A 17927-nucleotide genomic window follows, 5' to 3' on the forward strand; every position below is an offset into this window, starting at 1 on the left:
GCGTGCAGGAGTCCGGATTCGATTCCCGGCCAGGGCACACAGGAGAAGCGCCCATCTGCTTCTCCATCCCTCCCCCCTCTCCTTCCTCTCTGTCTCTTCCTCTCCCGCAGCCAAGGCTCCATTGGAGCAAAGATGGCCCGGGCGCTGAGGATGGCTCTGTGGCCTCTGCCTCAGGCACTAGAATGGCTCTGATGCAACAGAGTGACGGCCCCAGATGGGCAGAGCATCATCCCCTGGTGGGCATGCCGGGTGGATCCCGATCGGGCGCATGCGGGAGTCTGTTTGCCTCCCTGTTTCCAGCTTTGGAAAAATGCAAAAAAAATAAATAAAGAGAAATATTAAAAGAGGGGGGCTTATAATTATCCAGTTCTATTGTATCTGCAAATTTATCTAGCTGCTAAAGAAATTTCTATTTGAACAAACATTAATATGCAGTTATTCAGAAGTTCCTTAAAACTTGTCTTCCTATTGTAACTTCAGATGAAATTGCCAGAATGCCAATTTATAATGGGGAGGGGGTCATTTGGCATAACTGGACATCATGTACATTTGTGATTATGCTTCAAACCTTTTCCTCAAGGTATGGAATACATAAAATTATGTATTATTTCTGTACTCAACAATCATGACTGCTTTTTTTTTTCCTATGGCTTCTGAAACCAATCAAATATGATTCACGCCACAAAAGCACATTTGCCAAAGCACTTGACTATATTAATGGCATCACTGTGAAAACTACCATGTTAAGATATAACTCACCTGGATCATTTATAGGAACCCTTGGAATTACCTAGTTTAGGTGGCCTTTTGCTCTGCCTTGTTAAATCTGAGCCTTAGATAATAAAACTTTCAAAAGTATCTGAACAAGTTCATTAATCTGAAACAAATTCTTGGAAAATCTTTTTAAGATACTTCCTTAAAATTCCTTGATCACGATGTGAACTTCTTTCAACCTGTTATCAAAATAAGTTTAATATTATACTTGTTTCTGTTTGCAGGAAAGAATATGTTCTCTTCAAGTGAAACATCTTGATTTTTTTTTAATGTGTGTTTATTATAATCAAAAAGCATTGACTGAGGACCCCAGAAGAAAGTCTTTCTTTTGCAGAAATCATTACATAAATCATAGAAGTCCATAACCTTAAAGAAGCTAATAGGAGACCACTGATATTAAATCTCCGTTAAGGTTTTCATTAATTCCATAGTAACTGAAGTACTTCAAATTGGATTATTTAGAAATCCAAAGTTACTCTTTCAAGTTTCCAGAAGTATCAAATTGACACATCCAAGTTAAAAGTTAAGTTAGACACAAGTATGACTGCAACTTCATCTTGGGATAGGCTTGCCTTCATAGGCAATCGGATTTTTTTCACTAACAATACAAGGCTAAAATCGGAAAATAAACCGAATCTCAGGGCCAGAGACATGGACCATGTAGAAAACGAGTTAAGTACCAGCCCTGAAAGCAAGGATACCGAGGCAGAGGACCAAGAAGAGACTGGCTGTAACTCCCAAATAGAAGATACAAAGCATGTGACGAAATACTAAGGCTAAAAATGAAAAAAAAAATAAAACCCATACATTTCTGAGAAATTGGCAGAAGGGTCTCAACCCTAGAAGCATACTGCAAAACCTCATTTTAAGAATATTGTCTATGCTCAGATTTACATTGTCTGATAGGGCAAATAAGAAGTTTGATTTTTCACCTTCTCTACACCATTACAAAGAATATAATTTTCTACCATTTTGAAATTTTTCAAAGCTTTTTGAGAAACACACACAAATAATTTGGATTTAGTCGATTTTATTTACAGCTTGTTTTTTTACATTTCAGAGCATTACAATTACATTTTCTCATTTTCTGACCTGCAAACAGATACCTTAAACGGAAATATTTTTTTAAAAATTATCAAATTAGGTACATCCAAAATGCAACAATTACACATATGACAATTAATTCACAAAGTGTAATTCATCAGGACGTATCCTAAGAATTTAGGAACAGCTAGTCAGGAGAAATCTGACCAAATTTAGCAATCAACTATTTACATATCCAAAGACGAACAAACCTATCTGAACTCCCAAACCAGAAGTTGGAAAGTTTTTTGTTAACTCCCCACTGAACAAAGGCGTGAGAGTGATGACTCAGACCCAGCCCGCCTGGACAGCCTTCCTCCCAAACACCGGCTGTCCCCAGTCGGCAACTGAACAGCAAGCGTCTGTTTGTCAGACACCTAAGTATCGAGCTCTTCCGCCATTACACACATAGAAAGGCTAAGTGTTCATTAATTAAAAAACCAAGTAGTCATTAAATAGCCACACTAGTCGCCCCAGCTCACCAGCCCTTACTATAATCCCCAGTATGCAACCCGTGTCACACAGTGACAGGCTATATATTTACATATAGTACGTATGTATATACACACGGACGTGTATATAGATATATACATACATACACACAGTACTAGGTACAAATGGCAATTAACAGTCCCTGCAAGAATTCATTTTCAGTTGAGGCTATGGCTCCTATGCCTTGGGATGGTTTTAGACTTAAAAACTGAAAAATACTGCTAAAATCTCACTTCCTTAAGACAAAATTTGATTGATTGTTCAGTTTAGCTTCTCGGTCTAAAAATGGCTCTATGGTGAAGTTTTGATTTTAAAAAAGCAGCCGACTGAGTGCGAGTTCTTCCTCCATTCTGGCCAGGCTGGTTCGTGGAGGCGACTCCTAACTAGACTAGAAGTGTGTGGCGCCTCACGGGCTCTCGCCTACCTTCCTGTCCGTGTTCAGGTTTCAAACTGCGTCAGCAGAGCCCGCACCTCGGGGGTCAGCTGCTCGGCAGCCTTGGCCGCCTCTGTGATAGCCTTGCGATACAGGCCCTTTCTCTTCTTATTAAAGCGTGACTGGAAGTTTTCTAAAAAGGGGGACAGCTGTGCGAGCGCAAGGAAAGATGTTGTCGGAGACCCGAACCAGGAAATACGGGCCTCCTGTCGGACTAAGAGGCCGTTATCTTTCCGGCTCACAGTTATAGTAAGAATACGGGCTGGCCACCAAGGGAAGCCGTATATCTTGGCCCAAACAATGTCCCCTACACATATGGTCCTGCCATCTGGTGTGACGCATTTAGAGACGTTTTTGGAAAAGACTTTCATTTTCAAGGAATTACTGAGCTTTTTCTCTTCCTTTGAGGAGGAGGAGGTGGAGGAGGAAGGTGCATGCATACTGCCTGGAGGAAAATCAAAGCTCTCGGAAGAGCTACACTCCGAGTTGGAGGATTTCAGATCATCTGTGCTGTCAATGCTACACACTGACGCACTGGAAGAGTCGGATTTCTTTTGATTTAGGGTCATGTAAACAGAGATATTGCTTTTGCTGCCCTTTCTGCCCAGTGTCTCTGGTTCATCCTGCTCACCAGGCACAAGCACCTCATTTGTGTCCTGAACCTTACTGGTGGCCTCTTCGGGGCCTTCTGAGGGACTCGGATTTTCTGAAAGGGCCTCACCTGCTGAGCGGGTAGAGGTGCAACGAGACTGGGGCTTGGGTGCCAGCTTGCCACTCCGCACTTTCTCAAGTCCTGTCTTCAGAGAAGAGTCGTTTTCTTCATTTCTGTACCTTTGTGGTTTTAATCGGACCCGGGGCGGAAGGGAACCTGAGCTAGGACTCTGATACCGACGTGTGAAATGGACTTTTGAGTGTGCATTTCTGGCCGTAGAGGTTTCATTTTGCTTCTTTTGTGCCTTTTCTTTGGCAATTTTCAGTACCTCCCGGGCTTTTGCGTGATCCATGTTCTTACTCTGGAGCACTTTTTTAGTACTTAACTGAGCTTTTGATGTATGTGCCTGAGCAGCAACTTTGACTACTCTGCCTCTGCTGTGAGCAATGCTAGCAACCTTAACCACAGCGTTTCTTCTCTGGCTTTCAGTCTGGTTCTTCCCATCCACTTTATGGTCAGTTTTCAGTTTTTTGTTCACAGTAGTTATGCTTTCATTTCTCCGTTTTTTATCTTCATATTTACAAGAATCACTTGCACTACTACCTTTCCTAATTTCCTTTTTTTCAGCAACAACACTGTTTTTACACTTGTCACACAGGACTTGCCTGGGTCGTAGTTTGATAGCATTCATTATTGAAGTAGGTTCTTCCCTGTACATTTTTCTTTTGGGTCGCTTAATTTTCCGAGGCGGCGGCTGAGGTATTGACTGGTTGTATGTGTCCCTGATAAACAGAGGGGGAGGGTAAGGGGCTCCTTCATGGAAGAGGGGTGGTGGCTTGGAAGTCCACAGGCTTCCGGCCAAGCTCGGCTCAGGCGGTGGGACAGGAGAGGGGTCGTCGGGAACAGCACCATTCACTTCACACTTGACTTCTGTCCCTTCCTGGAATGTACGACTGTGGAGCTGCATGGCTTCAGGTTTGTCCTTATATTCCCTCTTGGGAAATACTGTCACAGGGATCCCATGGGGCCCAAACCTTTGAAAGAAATGAAAGAAGAAGCCATTAAGTTAATGGCTATAATACAATTTCTTAAACAATACCTAGTATTTATTTATTTATATGACCTTTCCTAAAAACTATTTCACATTAAAGGTCAAAAACAGAAACCCGCTGATACCTCCCAGCAAAATCGCAGAGCCCTCCATATTTCATTGGTGCCACATTTTTGGTTAAAACAGAAATACTCAAATGGTTGCTTTAAGCAATGCCAGAGTAACTGAATTCAGAATGGACCTTTCCAGTCTTGAATCAGAAAGGATATCAGATACCCTCTTATTAAACATCGGTCGCCTGACCAGGCGGTGGTGCAGTGGATAAGAGCGTCGGACTGGGACATGGAGGACACAGGTTCAAACTCCTAGAAACCCTGAGGTTGCTAGCTTGAGTGTGGGCTCATCTGGTTTGAGCAAGGCTCACCAGCTTGAGCCCAAGGTCACTGACTTGAGCAAGGGGTCACTTGCTCTGCTATAGCCCCCCCCCCCCCCGGGTCAAAGCACAAATGAGAAAGCAATCAATGAAGGTGCCACAACGAAGAATTGATACTTCTCATCTCTCTCCCTTCCTGTCTGTGCCTATCTGTCCCTCTCTGTTTCTCTGTCTCTGTCACCAAAAAAACAAATAAACAAACAAACACTGGCTATTGTTTGAACTATACACAAAACCTCCAAGTAGATGCAATTATAATTTTGTAACATTCGTATCTTCCCTCTGATTAGAATAACTCTCAAAAGCTTCACAAAACAAATTTAACCTTAGCTATCCAAAAAATATTGAATTAATAAAATCTTATCTCTATTAATCACTGAAGTTTCAAAATCAGTTGCCCTTTACTCTTATGTTAAGCCCTTCATCCATACTCCCCACAGCAAAACACTGGGAGTTCAGATACTCCAAGTACCTCAAAAACTGAATGATACAGAGCTGTGGGTTTCTGACTTTTTAAAATCACATCGCACACTGCAAAATACAGGGTAGGAAAAAAGTAGGTTTACAGTTTTGAGGATGCAAAACTGTTTCCTCTTGTATCTTATTAATTATCTTATTTTCCCATATAAACACTATAAACCTACGTTTCCCCACCCTGTATTTTCACATCAGAATCCAATTAAGAATGCTTATTTATATATATACATGCTAGCATCTATACATACATGAATACACATGTAAGCATAAGTCTCACTAAATACTTAACCTTGTATTATATGATACATAATGGTAATTTTTTCCTACTCTGGTCTATTTTATTTGTTTTAATTCTAGTCAGATGCATGAAATGGATTTCAAAACACCTTTTAGATCCAGATCCAGTTTACAAAGCAATGGCATACATTTTTATACCATTCTCAGTTTCTAATAAAACAGAAGGGTCAGTAACCTTGACTCTTTTATACAATTAGAAATACCTGCCTGACTGGTGGTGCAATGGATGGAGCGTCGGATTGGGATGCGGAGGACCCAGGTTTGAGACCCTGAGGTCACCAGCTTGAGCGCAGGCTCATCTGGTTTGAGCAAAGCTCACCAGCTTGGACCCAAGGTCACTGGCTCGAGCAAGGGTTACTCGGTCTGCTGAAGGCCCACAGTCAAGGCACATATGAGAAAGCAATCAATGAACAACTAAGGTGTCGTAACAAAAAACTAATGATTGATGCTTCTCATCTCTCCATTCCTGTCTGTCTGTCCCTGTCTATCCCTCACTCTGACTCTATGTTAAAAAAAAAAAAAAAAGCACTAGCTGTGGCTGATCTGCCTGGGCTGCACAGCAGGAACCCTTGACTTGAACTAAACTCACTACATTCAGATTCCTGCACATAAAAATAAAGTCACACCACCAAATAATTTCATCATATACATGTTAATAGGCTTAATTTATTTTTTTTAATAGGCTTAATTTTAAACACTATTTGAGTCAAACAGCATTAAACACAATACAATTTATAATGCCAATCCTTCAGGACAGAGGTGCATAGACCCCAAAGATTAGTTTCAGGGAGTCAGGCAGAACCCTGACACTGTATTCTGTTTTATGTCTGTTTTCCTGGAGAACAAGTCTTTCGTTCTCAGATTTTCTAAATTGTCCTTACACTCCTCCTCCTCCCCACCCCAAGGGTTCAGAATACCTTTGTTAGGGAGAAGTCTTGACATTAGGTAACTTAAAGCAGGACTACAGACACACCTAAATTAGGGCAAGGCTATAGGAAGAGCCAGCACCACTAGGATATCTGGACTGAACACATACAGTTTTCTCAAGTCTTCTAGCTTGGCTACCACAAACCAACTTAGAGCAAATACTTAGAAAACACAAAGGAAGAGGAAAGCCTTTTTGTTTTTTAACCTACATTGGGACAAGTCTGGGTCTGGGCTAGTCCAACGGAAGGACACACTCCTCACTGTTACCAAACTTTGCAAAAAGTGGCTTTTTATTCTAGCATAGCAGCTGGTACCTAAGTTTTTGCTTCCTGGCTACTTAACTGCTAGGCACTTTGAGCATTTAGCAAGCCTTCTCTCACATAAAAGGTTCAATAACCACTCTCTCAAGATGATAGGACAAAGGAGAGGTGATTTCTATTTTAATACAGGGCTACATAAAACACAGCTTACAGACCACTTGTCTATATTGTTTCTAACTCTTAAGAAGCCGTCACTTTGTCCCCATTACACTTGCACATTTCCTAGCTGCACAAGCAACAAATGTAATTTGACCTTATTTTCAACCATAGTAAATAACTAGAGTTTGGGATTCTTTCTTTATATTTAATTTATAATCTCAATGTGAGAATGAGCTAGCCAATTATTAAAGCTGTTTATATCAAATAAGCTGTGGAATCTGGTGTGTTCACCCTCATGGGGTTGAAACTGCCGACACTGAAGAAAAACATGCAACCTGGCCCGTGGTGGCGCAGTGGATAGAGCGTCGGACTGGGACGCAGAGTACCCAGGTTCGAGACCCCAAGGTCGCAGGCTTGAGCCCAGGACCTTTGACATGATCCTAAAGGGGTAACACTCAGCAGCGTCAGGGAAGCATCTCCAGAGGCTGGCAGGCTGCAGATGAAAGCGAGTTGGACGAGTGCAATTATGATTCCAATGAATTTTTAAAACCAATCTAGGAGAGTGGGGGGTAAAGAAGTTTTTAAAAATTAAAAAATTAAAATCAGTCTAAATATACAAAATAATGACTGTTTCCTCTGTGTATGTATATATGGATTCACATGTAAAAAATGTATTTGTAACTACACTTACAAGTTTGAAAGCTACTGACCTATGAAACTGTAACCTTAATAAGAATATGGCCCTGGCTGGTTGGCTCATTGGTAGAGCGTCGGCCTGGCGTGCGGGAGTCCCGGGTTTGATTCCCGGCCAGGGCACACAGGAGAAGCGCCCATCTCCTTCTCCACCCCTCCCCCCTCTCCTTCCTTTCTGTCTCTCTCTTCTCCTCCTGCAGCCAAGGCTCCACTGGAGCAAAGTTTGCCCCGGCGCTGAGGATGGCTCTATGGCCTCTGCCTCAGGCGCTAGAATGGCTCTGATTGCAGCAGAGCGACACCCCCTTGTGGGCGTGCCGGGTGGATCCCGGTCGGGCGCATGCGGGAGTCTGTCTGACTGCCTCCCCGTTTCCAACTTCAGAGAAATACAAGAAAAAGAAGAAAAACAAAGAATATGAAGTAACAACCAAACTATGGTGTTTTAAAACCCTCAAATCCCATTTCTTGGTGTAGTCTGTGGATATCTGCCTCCAAGGGCAACTGCCAAGATTCTCCTACAGTACAACCCAGATTCTTAATTTTTAGCACAGGAGAAAGATTTTATTTAATAACAGTGGCAAGTTGGAAGGCTGATTAGAATCCCTTGCCTGAGGGGTCACTGGCTTGGCTGGAGTGCCCCCCCTCTCACGGCATGTATGAGAAGCAATGAACAACTAAAGTGCCGCAACTATGAGCTGATGTTTCTCATCTCTCTCCCTTCCTGTCTTTCGCCCCCCCCCCCCAAAAAAAAAATCCCCTGCCTGAGCTTTTACTATGAGAACCTTCCCAAGTGCTCCAGGAGCTGGGTAATAAAACACAAGGTGTCTCTCCTCTTTTCTCTACCCCTTTTTGTATACGGCGCAAAAATATTTATTCATACTTTAGAGACTCAGTCTACCCCTTACCCATTTCCAGTCTTCTTTCCACGACCCAAAAACTCTACAGAAAAACTGTTCAGGTATTATCACTTAAATGAAGGCAGCTTCTGGGGAAAATCAGATGAACTGTACAAGAGCCCTCTCTGTGCGATCTTTGCAATTCCCTGTGATCCTATAAAAAGCTTTAAATATAGCTATCTTCTTAATAATTTAGGCATAATTGAGTGTCAACATTTTGAGGAGAATACTTGGGCTTAACAGTCATTTTGTGTCAAGGTAAGAGAAAATCACCATGAAAAAGAATCCTCAGTTTATGTAAAGATGAAACAAATATAAACATAAAGAGTATTTAAAGCCAAAATTCAAAATGTGACTATTATAGGACATAGGAGAGTATTTTGTATTTGGATTCCACTTTAGAAATATGAAATTTATGGATGATTCTAGCGTTAATTAAATGAAGCCTTTATCTGCCCACTGATAGGCTTTACAAAATTATGGTATTTGCTCAAATTTCTAGCATTACCAAGCAATCCTATACCTAAATATGCATGACGTCTCAGAGTGAAGCTCATGACCATGATCCAAATTCCCTTTCCAATTGAGTATCTCACACGAAACTAAAAATGCTACCAACTACTCAGCTTTTTAAAAAGCCCAACATTGATCATTCTTATCTCTTATTTGGCAAGTGTTTTAAATGCTGACACATAGTGTTTGTCAGCATAACTTCGTAGCGACCTCAAGCAACTCATCTCCGACCTAGGGTTATATTTTTTTCTTCCTGTTTACATTGGTTTAATAGTACACAACTGATCCTCATTTTCTCCCTTCCAATTCTGATCGCTGCCAAGCTCCAACTGCAGATTCTTTAAAAAATATTATACACAAAAAAATGCCTGACCTGTGGTGGCGCAGTGGATAAAGCGTCGACCTGGAAATGCTGAGGTCACTGGTTCGAAACCCTGGGTTTACCTGGTCAAGGCACATATGGGAGTTGATGCTTCCAGCTCCTCCCCCACTTCTCTCTCTCTGTCTCTCTCCTCTCTCTCTCTGTCTCTCCCTCTCCTCTCTAAAATAAAAAAAATATTATACACAAAAATAAAGAAACAAAAAATTAAGGCATTATCAACTTTAGGCACACAAACAGAGGCCTTAGAGAATTCAATGCTCAGGGAAAAAAAATTTAAGAGGGTCACTGAGACAGGCCTCAGTGTTCTGGCTGGACCAGACGTTTCCCCAGTCAACAGATGAATAGGTGACAAAAAGAAAACTTTCCCTCCCAGGATCCTTTCCCTTAAAAAACATACAGTAAGAAAACATTTAATTAACCAATTAAAAAATCATATCCTGGCCCTGGCCGTTTGGCTCAGCGGTAGAGCGTCGGCCTGGCGTGCGGGGGACGGGGGTTTGATTCCCAGCCAGGGCACATAGGAGAAGCGCCCATTTGCTTCTCCATCCCCCTCCCCCTCCTTCCTCTCTGTCTCTCTCTTCCCCTCCCGCAGCCAAGGCTCCACTGGAGCAAGGATGGCCAGGGCGCTGGGGATGGCTCCTTGGCCTCTGCCCCAGGCACTAGAGTGGCTCTGGTCGCGGCAGAGCGACGCCCCCTGGTGGGCAGAGCATCGCCCCTGGTGGGCGTGCCGGGTGGATCCCGGTCGGTTGCATGCGGGAGTCTGTCTGACTGTCTCTCCCCATTTCCAGCTTCAGAAAAATACAACCAAAAAAAAAAAATCATATCCTGCCTGACCAGGCAGTGGCACGGTGGATAGAGTGTCGGACTGGGACGCAGTGGACCCAGGTTTGAAACCCCAAGGTCGCCAGCTTGAGCGCGGGCTCCTCTGGTTTGAACAAGGCTCACCAGCTTGAGCCCAAGGTCGCTGGCTTGAGCAAGGGGTTCCGCAGTCTGCTGTAGCCCCCGGTCAAGGCACATGAGAAAGCAATCAATGATCAACTAAGGTGTCATAACAAAGAATTGATGCTTCTCATCTCTCTCCCTTCCTGTCTGTCTGTCCCTATCTGTCCCTCTGTCCAAAAAAAAAATCATATCCTGATTTATTTTATTTCAAGGTGAGTTCTTCAAAAATTATAACTCCTTAAATAAATTAGCAAGAAGCTAAACCATAAAGGAGAAAAACTGGGAAGCAAGCTTGTTTTGGTTCACATTTCATCTCTAAGGTTGGTTATATCCAACTTAACCTCAATACAAATGAAATTCAATTACAAAATAAAAATGTACGTCTATGCCTCAAAAAATTACAAAGAGCTGGCACACGCACTTCTGAGTATATATCCAAAATAATTGAAAAGAGTCTCAAAGAAGTATTTGCAAAACCATGTTCATAGCACCATAATTCACAGTAGCCAAAAGGATGGAACCAGCCCAAGTGCCCACAGAGACAAATGGATAAGCCAGATATGGTATATACATATGCACTATGACTCAGCCTTGAAGAGGAAATCCTGTCATGATACATAGATAAACCTTCAGAACATTATGCTAAGTAAAATGAGTCCATCACACACACAAAAAGGTACTATATAATTCCACTTATAGCCTGACCAGGCGGTAGCGCAGTGGATAGAGCTTTGGACTGGGATGCAGAGGACCCAGGTTCGAGATCCCGAGGTCGCCAGCTTGAGCGCGGGCTCATCTGGTTTGAGCAAAAGCCCACCAGCTTGAACCCAAGGTAGCTGGCTCCAGCAAGGGGTTACTCAGTCTGCTGAAGGCCCATGGTCAAGGCACATATGAGAAAGCAATCAATGAACAACTAAGGTGTCGCAACGCGCAATGAAAAACTAATGATTGATGCTTCTCATCTCTCTCCGTTCCTGTCTGTCCCTGTCTATCCCTCTCTCTGACTCACTATCTCTGTAAAAAATAAATTAATAAATAAATTCCACTTATATACAATATCTAAAGTAGTCAAATTCACAGAACTAGATAGGTAGAGTGATGGTTGCCAGGGGCTGGAGGGAGGGGAAATGGGGAACTGTTTTATGGGTACAGGGTTTTCGTTTTCCAAGATGAAAGTTCTGGAGATCTGTTTCACAACAATCTAAATGTACTCAACATTTACTGAACCACACCATTAAAAATGGTTAACAGTGTACATTTCATTCATGTGTTTACCACAATTTAAAATTTTTTAATTGTAGAGGAGCAAGTTAGATGAGAAGCAGTATCATTTTCATGGTGGTAAAGGAATAATTAGCACAAGAAAAGGAACAGTAACACTGGGGAATAGCAGGACCACACCCTGCCCTGAGGAAGAATCCCAGAGAAACAGCAGAGAAAGTGACTAAGGTGCTACAGAGGAGGTACCAAGACCACAACATGCCTGGACCTGAACCCGACCTCGATCCTCTCATGGCGAGGATCAGACAAACTTCAACTGGGGAAGAGTCCTTCTTACATATACTCTATTTTATATTGCAACTATCTACATCACCATTTACTAGAGGAGGAAAAAGCTTTAAAGGATATTACTGGGAAAACTGACAAAATAATGAAATACAGGCTGCAGATTAGATAAAAGTACTCTGTCAATGCTTCCTGAATTTGAAAGCTATGTTGTGGTTATGTACAAGAATATCTCTGATCTGCCTGACTAGGTGGTGGCGCAGTGGATAGAGCGTCGGACTGGGATGCAGAGGACCCAGGTTCGAGACACCGAGGTCGCTAGCTTGAGCGCGGGCTCATCTGGTTTGAATAAAAGCCCACCAGCTTGAACCCAAGGTTGCTAGCTCCAGCAAGGGGTCACTAGGTCTGCTGAAGGCCGCGGTCAAGGCACATATGAGAAAGCAATCAATGAACAACTAAGGTGTTGCAACGCACAATGAAAAACTAATGATTGATGCTTCTCATCTTTCTCCCTTCCTGTCTGTCCCTATCTGTCCCTCTGTTTCTGTCTCTATCACAAAAAAAAAGTATATATAATCTTGAATTGTTTACCTCAGTTCCACCAAAACATTAAGGCTTAAAAAAAATTGTCCTATTTTAAGCATAAATGCCAGCAAACCCACCTCGAGTACCAGTAAGCACAAAATCTCTACTCAAATGCAAATATGCTAATTACAGTCAAGAAACTAGGTCCCAGCCCTAGGACCTACTTCAGTAGGTGGGCCTAGAATGCTAGTCACCGCCAAGGTGCTCAGCCTTCAGAGAACAACCTCCCTGCGGAATCTGCCCAGGCAATGGGCTTTGTTGATCAGGTGAAGAATCACGTAAGGAATGGTGAAGACTGGTTACCCATTTTTGGACGCTGGTAACCAATAAAGCTGGTTTAATAAAGTAAAACACTGAGTAGGTGTGGTAAAAGCTGCAGATGACCAGATGCAGCCCGGGCGTCACCAGTCAGCAACACGACTCCCTCCTCCACAGGAGATAAGGATGCAGAGGCTTAAATAAGCAATAAAGAAAGGCAATCCAGCTGGCAGAGGATGCTGTGCTACAGGTAAGAGTGGTGGGTAAGGAACACTAGTCTCTCAACAAGACAAGGCCAGTGAAAGGATTGAGAGTGTCTAAACCTCTGTTAAAAACTTAAGCTCAGGCTGAGGCGTGGAGTTCGCAGCCATGGGCCGTTTGGAGCTCTTGGTCGTGGAGAACTTCAAGTTGTGGCGAGGCCGCCAGATCATAGGCCCTTTCAAGAGGCCCCAAAATTAAGGAAAATCTAATGTAATGGATGCACTTAGTTTTGTAATGGGAGAGAAAACAGTTCATTTAAGAGTGAAACATATTCAAGAACTTATTCACGGAGCACATATTGGAAAGCCTGTTTCTTCTTCTGCAAGTGTAAAAATTGTATATGTGGAGGAAAGTGGAGAAGAGAAAACATTTGCAAGGATTATTCGAGGAGGATGCTCAGAATTTCGTTTTGATGACAATCCTGTGAGTCGTTCTGCTTATATAGCAGAGTTGGAAAAGATAGGTATAATAGTCAAAGCACAGAACTGTCTGGTTTTTTAGGGAACTGTAGAGTTGATTTCAATGAAAAAACCCAAAGAAAGAACCCAGTTTTTTGAGGAAATCAGCACATCAGGAGAGCTTATAGAATATGAGAAAAAGAAAAGAAAGTTACAGAAAGCCGAGGAGGATGCACAGTTTAATTTTAATAAGAAAAAAAACATAGCTGCAGAGCACAAACATGCAAAATTAGAGAAAGAAGAGCAAATTGGGCCCAGCACTGAGGATGGCTCCATGGCCTCCACCTCAAGCGCTAGAATGGCTCTGATTGCAACTCCCCAGAGACCTAGCATCGTCCCAAGGTGGGCATGCCGGGTGGGTCCCAGTTAGGCACATGCGAGAGTCTGTCTGTCTGCCTCTCCGCTTCTAACTTCGGAAAAATACAAAAAAAAAAAGCTATTAGGGACTGCAAAGAATTTCTATTCATGTGGGTTATATCTACAGATATTTATTGCATTTGAAATTAAAACTGGGAAGTTTTAAAAATACTTTTTAATGATCAATGTAAAAATAATAATAAACTCATTAAATGTTAACAAATAATACTTTTATGAAAAACTGCGTTTTTTCTGAAACTAATTAGAAGTGTGACATTGTTTTACATTTCTGTAATCTCCTCAGTATGTAGCTTAATAAAAGACATGAATTCTCACCAAAAAAAAAAACCAAAAAAACTTAAGCTCAGCTGTACTAGTCTGGTCCCATAAGAGGTACAAAGAACACAGAAAAATTTCCTTTCCCTGCCTTTGAAATGTCCTTCTTAAAGGTGAACACTTTTCCATTAGACTTAAAAGCATATAGGAAGCAGGGAGGCCATAAGGACTCAATTTCCCTAATGAGACTTAACTATCTCTTCAGGACAAAGACTGTAATTTCCTAAGAAAGCCATCTGCTGCAGGGGTTAGTGGGAAAAAAACACTAAGAAGCATCTCCCACTGTTATCTCATTCCTAGTAAGATATAAACATCTTCCTTCCTTATTAATTTAAAGGGGAAAGTCATATTTCACCAGGATTACCTGAAATTTCTACAGATTCTTTCAAGATACTTTAAAGATGCAGATTACACTGTAGCCCACAACCTAACAGGATCTAGGTTGACTGGCTATTGAGCCAACCCATATTAAGTGACTACACTGCCTGTTGTCCCCTTCATCCTAGCTCTGCCACTTGGTAGCATTTCACTATGTGGCATGCACTATTCTAAATATGTGCCCATTTATACTATTTGATAATCATCACAACCACCCTATTCAAGTTCTTTTACTATCCCCATTTCATAGCTGAACAAAAGAACAGAGAGGGTAAGTGATCGCCCACAACCACACAGCTAGTAAGCAACAGACCCAGGATATGAATCTGAGCAGTCATCCAGAAGTCAGGTTCTTAACTACTGCCTCCCCTCACCCTCTCCTCCACCTAGCTTCCCCACAGAGGGCGTGGAGCAGCTGTCCACATGCTCTTTTCTAAATCCCGTGGATGTAGACAGGCTTCAGAATTCATGATTTTTCTGGTTTGCAAAAGATAATAAATCCACCTAAAAAAAAGAAAAAAAAAAAGACAATGACCCAGCTAAAAGAAAAAAAAAAAGCACCCTATTATCAAGCATATTAATATTTCACTAGTGAAATGAAAAAAACATTCACACTAAATGGAACAAATAGATCTAATAGCATCAGATAATTTCAGATCATGATAGGTTTTGCCTCCAAAAAAGTAACAAAAAGTTCCGTTTTCAGAGCTTTAGGATTTTGAAATTGTAGTTAACTTGACAGAATTGTCATCAAAATTTAAAATATACATAATTGCTTATCATAGGGCCTAGAGTACACAATAAGTAGGCACAATATATGGGAACTATTACTTGTATTAAAATGTATTAGAGGTTTTATTAATTGTAAGTGAATGAATGATGTTTTTTATATAATTGATTCCAGAGAGTCAGAGAGAGGGAAAAGAGAGGGAGGAACAGAGGAAGGAGGGGAAGGGGGAGATATGGAGAGGGAAAAGAGGGGAAGAGAGGGAGAGAACATTCATTTGTTGTTCCACTTAGTTGTGCATTCACTAGTTGCTTTCTGCATGTGCTCTGACTGGGGATGTAACTCACAACCTTGGTGCTTGACTGAGCACATCAGCCACGGTAAATGATGTTCTTAATTAAAAGCCCCACCTATTACAATAGCTACTGCAAGGACTATGGGTACCCACACAGGTGAGAAGGGAGATTTTAGCAACATAAAATCAAAGCATACATGAATTATGAATAAGAATACTAGAAAATATTTTTAAATTGAGTAGGGAAAGGGGCTGAATAAAAGTCTTAAAAGAACATCTTTCTAACCATAAAAATGTACTCGATCTTTTAAAGTCTATTCAATCCTCTTATAAAATCACATATAGCTTTTAAAGGTGGGGGGAAAAGAAGTTAAAACTATAATAATTTACATTTCAAGCTCCCAATCAGGTACCTTCTAATAATCCTCTTAAAAAGCTTATCTTGATGACCAGATTTGAAAACTATACATAAAACACTTAAGATTCGGTCTTTTTTAAAGCAAAAATAGTAACATCTGTATAGTATTCAAATTATAATAGTATATTTCAAAATAACCATCCAAAAAAAATGGTAATAGCCACAAAGTGGCAAAATATTTTTACAGGCAGATACATCTTGACTCACTTTTGTACATCACTTAGAGCAACATACTTGACATTTTCCCAAGAAAATGAACTCTGCTATAAAAGGACCTGCTTAATTATTAATGTCAATACTCATCAGTTTTCAAACACTTGAACAAATTCCCTTGGGCCTGGCTCTAAGATACCAATAAGCAGTTTTAAGTTTTCTATGTTTCCATTATGATTTCTATGTACTTTTAGTATTTTTTATTATGTCCAGAAGGGTCCATCACACAGAAGATTAAGTATTTCTCAACACTGTAGCCCACAACAGATACTTTTTAAAAAAGGAAATGTAGTCAATTTCACTTTTCTGTTTTACCATAAACAACATAATGCATTTTAGTCTTTAAAATCCCTCTCCGGTTCGGTCACCCCACCCTGAAATGTCGACCCTGTGCTCTAGGAGCTCCAACTCTGGCTCCTCTTGAACAATGGACTCCACTGTCGCCAGGGCCAGGCCAGCCACGGCAAAACGAGGGATAACGAATTTAAGCCCCAGGACCATATATGAAGAAACTCATCTCCAAAATGAACAAAGAGGTCACTAAATTGAACTGGAGAGCAAATCACATTTTTTTTTTCTTTTTTTTACAGAGACAGAGAGAGAGTCAGAGAGGGACAGACAGACAGACAGGTATGGAGAGAGATGAGAAGCATCAATCATCAGTTTTTTGTTGTGATACCTTAGTTGTTCATTGATTGCTTTCTCATATGTGTCTTGATTGTGGGGCTACAGCAGACCGAGTAACCCCTTACTTGAGCCAGCGACCTTGGGTCCAAGCTGGTGAGCTTTTGCTCAAACCAGATGAGCCCGCGCTCAAGTTGGCGACTTCAGGGTCTCAAACCTGGGTCCTCCGCGTCCCAGTCCAACGCTCTATCCACTGGGCAACAGCCTGGTCAGGCGCAAGTCACATTTTCAAAGCAGCAGCTGTTGCCTGGTTGAGTGAGGAAAGAGAGCTCTATCATTTCTGCCTACCTAGGTAAAGCCCCACAAAAATCATAAGCTAAAAATGGTAACGGTAATAATGACAGACCTGGCCGAAGAAGATCAGTTGGTTAGAGCGTCATCTTGATAAGCCAACGTGCAGGTTTGAGCCCCAGTCAGGGTACACGCAAAAATCAACCAACGAGCCTGATCTGTGGTGGCGCAGTGGATAAAGCGTCGACCTGGAAATGCTGAGGTCGCCGGTTCAAAACCCTGGGCTTGCCTGGTCAAGGCACATATGGGAGTTGACACTTCCTGCTCCTCCCCCACTTCTCTATCTCTCTCTCTGTCTCTCTTCTCTAAAATGAATAAATAAAAAATAAAAAAAATAATCAACCAACGAATATGTGAATAAATGGGACAACAAATCAATCTTTCTGATTCTCTCCCTCACTCTACAAAAACGAATTAAAATGGTAATAACATACAGTTAAGTGTATTAAAACAGGGTTGTTTTCAAATCTTAAGAGAGCTATCATTCAAAAAGGCATTGTCTGCCTGACCTGTGGTGGAGCAGTGGATAAAGCGTTGACCTGGAAACACTGAGGTTGCCGGTTCAAAACCCTGGGCTTGCCTGGTCAAGGCACATATGGGAGTTGATGCTTCCTGCTCCTCCCCTTCTCTCTCTCTTTCTCTCTCTGCCCTACCTCTCTAAAATTAATAAATAAAAATTTTTAAAAAAGGGCATTGTCA

At 41.7% G+C, this 17927-nt stretch overlaps 1 protein-coding gene across 5 annotated transcripts in view; it reads right to left on the reverse strand.

Annotated features, from left to right (window-relative positions):
- The window catches only part of PWWP2A (PWWP domain containing 2A), a 39782-nt gene that overhangs the window by 12236 nt on the left and 9619 nt on the right, over positions 1-17927 (reverse strand). For 3 of the 5 annotated variants that reach the window (XM_066341950.1, XM_066341952.1, XM_066341954.1), the window contains exon 2: positions 1789-4468. In XM_066341950.1, the coding sequence (XP_066198047.1) occupies positions 2788-4468 (1681 nt within the window). In that variant the 3' untranslated portion in view covers positions 1789-2787. Of the gene's footprint in view, positions 1-1788; positions 4469-17927 lie in introns of those variants that run through there. The other 2 variants (XM_066341953.1, XM_066341951.1) reach the window with 1 other exon arrangement.

Source organism: Saccopteryx leptura, chromosome 6, assembly GCF_036850995.1.
Source record: "Saccopteryx leptura isolate mSacLep1 chromosome 6, mSacLep1_pri_phased_curated, whole genome shotgun sequence".
In the NCBI taxonomy this organism is placed as follows: Eukaryota; Metazoa; Chordata; class Mammalia; order Chiroptera; family Emballonuridae; genus Saccopteryx; species Saccopteryx leptura.